Source organism: Frankliniella occidentalis, unplaced genomic scaffold (genome assembly GCF_000697945.3).
Source record: "Frankliniella occidentalis isolate FOCC.00 unplaced genomic scaffold, Focc_3.1 Scaffold26, whole genome shotgun sequence".
In the NCBI taxonomy this organism is placed as follows: Eukaryota; Metazoa; Arthropoda; class Insecta; order Thysanoptera; family Thripidae; genus Frankliniella; species Frankliniella occidentalis.
Genome location: NW_026267156.1, coordinates 2,333,886 through 2,341,342, shown reverse-complemented (window position 1 = coordinate 2,341,342; position 7,457 = coordinate 2,333,886). Strand labels below are relative to the sequence as shown.

Below are 7,457 nucleotides of genomic sequence, written 5' to 3'. Positions count from 1 at the left end.
CTTCCACAAACGTTGTCTGTGTGTAGCCAAACTATAGAACAGTCTGGGACGACGACAGCCGAGGGAAACCTGCGCTTGAAAACACTTGAGCAGCCACTCTCGGGGTGCAGCACGTTTGGGGCGCGGACGCGGGGACGGACGGCCAGCAGGGAGCGCCAAGTTGAGCCGTGCCGCCGGACAGGGACACACGCGCTTGACTAACCTGGCCTTCCCTGGGGCCTCACACCCGCGCTGCAGCGGCGCGGCGTGGCGCGGCGTGGCGGGACTGCACAGCCCGCACGGAGTAGCCTCTCACCGCCGTGCCCCAGCGGGTCTCCCTACCCTGCCCGGGCCAAAGTTAGGCCCCATGCTGCCGCACAGCGCCGCACAGCGCCGCTCAGCCCCGCTCACGCCAAAACACAATGCAGTTTCGCGTCGCTTCCCATGAGGGGCGGGGAGAGGGAGGGGAGGGGAGATGTTGTTGTTTTGCTTTGCGGCTCCTCACCTCTTTCACTTGCTGAAGGAGTTTGGCGGAGTTGCAGGAAAAGAGTTGACTGCTCCATTATCCATCAAATACATTTGAAACGATTTCGGTCTTTTGAATGCAACTGGTCGTTTTGAACTACTTACTACTCCGTTTTTGTTAGGAGTAGCTATAACTTTTCTCTCGTCGGCTTTGGTAGTGTGACTCCACCTCAGGACCGCATTTGTAGTTGTTGGCTCTCCACGCCCATCGGTGCGTCAGCGGCTACCGCAGCAGCTCGCGGGATGGGCCCGAGCTCTGTCCAACACACACTGATAAAAAAATAAAGTACCGGTGCAGTGCTCAGGGCAGTTGTCGGGGTGGTTTGAACTCTACAGAAATCACTGTTGAAAAATTCAGATTCAAATTTAAGTTTTTGTTGGTAATGTAATTATTATCACTTTTTGGTATTGTGAAATTTAATTGCAATAAGGTATCGTGGCTTTAAAAGACAAAGCACTGTACTACTATTTTTCATTTCCAAATATTAAGCATGATTTCTTCTTGTTGTGCAAGACGGAACCTAGTTGACTTTGCAGAGACTATTACCTAGCAAGCTGGCCTAAGGTGGTCCGAAATATCTTGTCGTGGGAAGCCAAGCCAAGCCAACGCCTGCGACACTCGGCTCACAGTGTTATGAGCGAGGGGACCCCACTTAGACAACTCGTGGGTCAACTGGCCGCGACAAACTTGCGGAAAATCGCGCCAAATTCAGGCCAGATTCGCGCCCGCAAACTCGCATCAACTCTTCAACTCGTTGGGAACCTATTTTGGGAGTGGGGCTGGGGCGGGCACCCGGGGCCGGGGGCACCCTTCGGTTACGCGAGTGTAGCTCGGCGCCGCTCCCTGTTGTTGTCGTGGACGTACAGTATGCATCGCGTGAGACTGTTCTCGGCGTCCGTACAAGGGACGGGCGGCGCGTCCCCTTGGCACGTCCCACAACTCGTTCTTTATTGCGGGGGCGCGCCTGTGCTGCGCGCTGTGCTCCAGGGCTCCAGGGGGCCCGGAGAGGGGACACTCCAGGAGGCGCGTACCTTGCGAACCTGCCGCCCTGCCGAATGGTTCCGCTGCAGAGCGGTCAAGTGGCGTTATTGCTCGCTGCCCCCGTGAGCGCCACTGGAATGGAGCTTGCGGGAGGCAGGTATGTGAAAGCGATCTTCTGAATCAGTCGGTAGTGCTGCAGGGTGTGTCCCAGGACTTGTATAGGGCATTCTAACCGCGCTTGCCGCGCCTGCGGACGCCTGGTGGTTAGGCAAAACCTTGTGGTGCAACGCAGCTGAGCTGGGCGGGCGGCCTACGCTGGGGCTGGCAGGGGTTCAGCTCGACACGTTGCTGCTGAAAGCGCGGGGCGGCGGGGGCGCCGTCGCCGCGGACATCAGGGAGCGGTGAAGTGTAGAGGACTGGCTGCTGCGCACGGCGCACGGCCTCACTCGTGGCTTTCTCGTTCAAGTCGCACACCGCAGCAGCAGCGTGCATTTTCGCATCTCCCGCGCTGCCACTGCGCATGAGTTATGCAGCGTCGGCGTGCGCCGTTGCAGGTCGACAAGGCCGTCCCCTACGCTTCCCGCTTCCACCGGCGAGTCGTCGCCGGCGCCTGCCTTTAGGCCTGCCCATGCAAAGCGGCGGCTCGGCCGGGGCAGCCTGTTCCCAAGGGTCTGCAAGAGTCCCAGCGCGTGCGCTCTGTCCCCGTGCTCGATAGAACCTGCTGCGCTGCTTCGCCTGCTGCCAGCACGTCCACTGGGTCAGTCTGGCCTGGAAGACGGGACACGGGACGGGGAAATAAATCGACGTCACTGAACTGTAGACATGTGGCAGCTAGAATTACTTTCGTTCGGAAAAACCTGACCAACAAATATTTTATTTTTCACTCTTTTATTTGGTTCAGAGCATACTGGATGGGGAATTAGGGGTTTAGTTGGTGTGGTCTGTGGTACGAGGTATAGGCTGCGTGCGTTTGTCTAAGCGAGGTGCGGGGGACCTTTTAAAAAAGTGTTTTACCTTTTAGGCAGAGTGGGGAGGGAAGGCAGGAAAGGGGGCACACCGGACCGAGATATGTCACGCGTCGTGCGACCGTTTCGACACTGGCCTTGCCTGGCGGTTGGGATAAGACTGCGAGGGTGGTGGGGGCCAGCAGCGTCCAGCGTGCTGGCGCTACACGGCCATCGCAGGGGCCGTCCTCGGCGAGGTCCTCGGGCAACGACGCGACGACAGGCGGCACCACCACCACCACCGTTTAGCACCGATTCACGGGGCGGGTACGGAAAAAAAAGGGGGGGGGTCCAGTATGTTGGGTAGCACGCTGGTGGACACGACTAGTTATCGCTTTAAAAGGAGATCACTTTGCGCTGCTTCACGACGCCCAGGTCAATTGTTTTGTCATGATCGTCCAGATGCGTCACATTGTTTCGGATTTCGGAAATCTCTAAACCGCGGGACAGTTGCATGACGAGGCGAGTCCTGTGGCAAGAGGGTTGACAAGGGAAAAACAAATCAACCGAAAAGGCGGTTTTGAAAGTTTCTTAAGTATGGTCTATTCACAAAAGGCACATTCAGTGATATAAATAAACATAAAAAAGAGATGGGCAAAGACACTAAAATCAACAAGGGTGCAGTTCATTTTGTTCAAAACTTTAAGTCCCACATAACACATTCACCTACAAAAACATTCCAATTGTAAGTTCTAAGGCACATACGGAACTTGATTAAGTCTGTACATTATTAAAACTTGAGTGCTGTGAAATAGCACAATGAGCATACTTTTCATTAAAATGTCACCACATTCAGTTAAAAAATGTTGAAGTAATGGGAAACATTTTGAAATGAAATATGTAAAAAGATACTAAGGGTCCATTCATAGACAATATTGTGACATTGTGACATACTAACTTGTAAATAGGGAAACACAATTTGTACCATTTAGTAAGATCGTATAACTTTCCAAGAATGCAAAGCATCATTCATTCTATAGCTGTGATTCATAAATACTGTTGGCGCTCAGGACACTAGAGGAGTGCAGTCTTACAGACTTCTTACAAGAAGTAATTGAGATACAAATCCAGTACATTGTGAACGTAATACGTTGTCGGCACTTGCATGTTATATCTGATGATAGTATAAAATGAGATTCTTGAGAAAGATCTTTCATAAATCTATGTAAAGTTTAAAAACAATGCAATATTAGAATAAAACAGACTGTTTTCACTTATGTGATCAATATCACTATATAAAAGTTTCATTTAAAGTGAAACAAAACATTTCTGGTAAAAATATGAATATCAAAACATAATTCACAATGGAAGAGATGAGAGGAATGCTTATAAAATAAATCAATTAAAACTGGTAACATTAGAGTCAAATCCTCAATATTTGTCAACAGGATATGAATCCTGGCAAAGGCACCAAACTTACAGGGGTATACAATTTTAGCTACAATAAAATATTTCTAACATGTACAAATATAACTGAGGCAAAGCAGCATTGCAACAGGAATAAATTAATTCATAATATCTCAATAAGGACGGACTTGTTTTTAGAGTACACACTGACATTGGCTACAAGTTTAAGCCAAACTAACACAGCTAAAAAAGTTGAAAAAAAAAGGATGTTTTTACAACACCAACTTAAGAAACCGAACTTCAAATTTTAATTTGAAGAAGAAAATTGAGAAAAACAATATAACATTTATCCTCAAATGGAATGGAATAATTGTGCAAATGTACATTGTATACATTCATTGTGCTTTAAACATGAGTTTGATTTCATATAGTGGTCTGAGATGTTTTACGTGTCTCCATGTGGTAACCCCCCTCAGCTTGATCTGCCATCTTACGCTTCATGTTGATCACTCTACCTTCCACCAGATAGAGAACACCTGAGATGTACAAGAACAGTGTGCCTAGCACAGCCAATGCATAGGACCAGGAAATATCATTATGCTCCCAATTAGGCATCCAAACTCGACTGTCGCCATTTGCTCCAAACACGATGACTGCTATGGTGCCTGACAAAGCTGAAATAAAGAAATATTATAGCAGAGATTAGCAGAAACAATTGATAACCTTCTTCAAAAAGTATGCGAGAGGACTTACCTGCTATGATGAGGCAGCTACCAATTACCAAAAGCAGTAGAACATATCTAGAATGGTCTTTGTGACAACAAATGTACAAGGCAACTAGGAATGTTGAAATCAATAACAATGTGAAGCATAAAGTGAAGAAAAACTGGGTGGCCACAAAGAATCCTGGAAGTAAAATTATTGAGTTAAATAGCTTTACAGTAAAATCAGAGAACGAAATTCTATGTGATTCAAATTCTTACCTGGAAGTAGAATGTCATGAATTATGTAGTATTCTTCCTCAAAGACCCACCAACATTGATAGAATTTTGTGTCATAATAATGACGGGTGTCTTCAAAGTCTTTGAAGCACACTTGCCACAGACCTACAATCAAGAAAATTAATTAATACACTTGTTTACTTACTATTATACGCTTGGCTCTAAGCTAAGGTGGACAGAATTTTAAGAAATAATTTTCAATTACAGCAATAACAGTCACCAGATACACGAATTGTTCAATGCCCTTAGGTTGAAGACCAGCCAGAACCATCAGAACATCACCAAAAACTTGAAAGCATTTAAAATTGTTGGAAATATATTTGCTGAAGTATTTAAACATTTCGAAACAGAAATATATGCACTCTTGAGTGAAATAAACGTTAAAAATACAAGATAGGCCACGCCTCATTCAACAAGTAGGTTAGGTTGTACATCACGTATGGCTTCTTACCTATTCTTATGAACTTTGGTTTCTCTAGCTGACCATCTGTTTCAAGCCAGCAAGGTGTTACGAAAGCAATAAGGACGAAAACAAACGCCAAAACAGCAAAACTCGTTGCAATTAATCCAGTTTTTGACTTGGAACCCATGTTTGTTTTCGTTCTGAAGTAGCGTTCATCTCCAACCCAACCCACCTGACATACCCATAATGCAAAGCGTCACAAGCTTGATGTACACTAAAGCTGTAGAGAAAAAAATCCTAAACACGATATCTCTTCAGAGCAAGTAGAAAGCCGGTCCTCTGCTATTGTCATATCAGTAAACCATAAACCACTCTCCCTGCTTGAAAAATCACAGTTCTTTCGCCGCTAAATATCTTCATTCATAGATCATCGAAAATAGCCTGGTCGGAAGATACTTGTCAGCACTAGATCGGATAGGGTTCAAAACACAGCGCGTAACAGCGCCAAGCAGCTTGCGAATTCAAACTTAAATTCCTCATTTGTTGCAGTCTGGTTCGAGCCTACAGATATTCACAAAGCTGCAAAGCCTCTTCAGACGGACAGCTGGATGACTATAGACTTTGTATCACCCAACTTCAATGAGCTGAGCATTATGTGCAAAGCTTTAAGTAAGTAACGATGTGAAAGCGGCACTAAAAGTAGTTAAATATTGATTGTTCACTGACGGAAAGTTAATCATCTTTTCAATATATTCACCCTCTTAAATTTTTACAGGCAGTGACAAATGTCACTTTTTTGATTACCTTGATCTTTCGGATGAAGATGTTGTAAAAGAAGCGCAGTACCTTGCTTCATTGCTTGGTGAGCATGTACGCACAGTCATAGCAACTCTAGGACATCGGGGAATAGTTGTAAGTTCTTCGGTGATTTTTAGTCTGACAGATTCTCTATTCTCGCACTATATGTAAATGTAAATGCACATTTGCTCTGGTTCCAGATATGTCGCAGAGAAGATGCTGATGAGCCATTCTTTCTAATTAGTTCTGACGGTCACGCCAAAAGGCTACCCCACCAATCATCAAGATCACTTCAAGCACGATTCTACCCTGCACCTGTATGTCAACCTGTCAGTGTATCTGGAGCGGGTGACTGGTACGCATAATTTCCCACAGGCCCCTAAAAGCTGTAAATCCACAGTATCGTTAATTATTTAAAAGAAAAATTTGTTTTGTAATATCACTGTGTTCTGTTACAGTTGGAATGCTGGGTTTATATCTGCAGCATTGCAAGGGAAAACGGAGATCAGTTGTGTAAAAGCAGGCTTTAGTGCTGCCCTGTGCTCTTTAGCTGCTACCTCAGCTGTGCCTCTTAACTTGGAAATAACACAGAAGCAGAGATGATGCATGTGAGCGTATAGTTTATGAAATTGAAAAAATTGACATCTGCTGTACCAGTTATGCGTGTCTTCCCTGATGATAATTCTTTGTACCTCACTTTAATTAAATAATTTTGGAAACCGTGCCATGAAATGCTGGTGGGAAATGCTCTCTAAAATGTTAAGAATAACTCTGAATATGTGCATGTACAGACTTTTATAATTTTATAATAAATTAACTTTTTAGAAAATTTATCTATTAGTAGATCAATTTTTTGATTTTGATGACGAACAGCATATATGTACGAAATTCAGAAGAGCAGGGAGCTAAATGAAACAACAGTATCACGAGATAAAACTTTCTGGAAAGGATGCGGGCCTGCTGAGTAAGCAAGGGTGCAATGCGGTGAGTACAGTCTTACCACTGATGAGCAGGGCCGCTTGCAGGCTTGCACGCAAACATTTTCAAATAGCCTTGTTTATTCTCTGCAATTTGAAAATCGAAACACAAACTCTTGAAAGTCTGCGGCTTTCGGTGGGAATACTCCGACCCCGGGAGACTCTCGACCGCGGGGTATCGCCGCTGTATCCTGAGCGTGGTGTGTATCTCCGTCCTGCAGGGAATGGGCCACACCTGGAGCTCAACGTGCTCGGGTGCTCGGGGACCTGGGCGCCGCCGCCGTGGTGCGGGAGGCCGTGAGGAAGCCCGTCTACTTGCTGCCCTGGGTGACGGTCCTGGGTGCCGACAGCCGAACTGCGACAATATATGGCACGCACACCCGCGCTTGCAGAAGAACCTGTCAAAACTAAGGCACTTTGACAGCAATTTTCATTGCGCTT

The 7,457-nt window shown here is 46.1% G+C and overlaps 2 protein-coding genes across 3 annotated transcripts in view; one reads left to right on the top strand and one right to left on the bottom strand.

Annotated features, from left to right (window-relative positions):
• LOC113211521 (uncharacterized) overlaps positions 1-6,872 on the top strand; it is a 181,885-nt gene extending 175,013 nt beyond the window's left edge. The window contains exons 14-17 of one of the 2 annotated variants that reach the window (XM_026429911.2): positions 5,791-5,910; positions 6,017-6,153; positions 6,240-6,394; positions 6,498-6,872. In XM_026429911.2, the coding sequence (XP_026285696.1) occupies positions 5,791-5,910; positions 6,017-6,153; positions 6,240-6,394; positions 6,498-6,642 (557 nt within the window). In that variant the 3' untranslated portion in view covers positions 6,643-6,872. Of the gene's footprint in view, positions 1-5,790; positions 5,915-6,016; positions 6,154-6,239; positions 6,395-6,497 lie in introns of both variants that reach the window. The other variant, XM_052265390.1, reaches the window with a different exon arrangement.
• On the bottom strand, positions 3,009-5,492 carry LOC113211524 (uncharacterized). Its single transcript, XM_026429917.2, has 4 exons — positions 5,290-5,492; positions 4,821-4,943; positions 4,591-4,743; positions 3,009-4,511 (listed from the first exon to the last, which is right to left on the bottom strand). Exons 1-4 carry the CDS (start codon positions 5,426-5,428, stop codon positions 4,261-4,263), a joined length of 666 nt encoding a protein of 221 aa, XP_026285702.1. The 5' UTR covers positions 5,429-5,492; the 3' UTR covers positions 3,009-4,260.
• Positions 6,873-7,457: the final 585 nt, after the last annotated feature.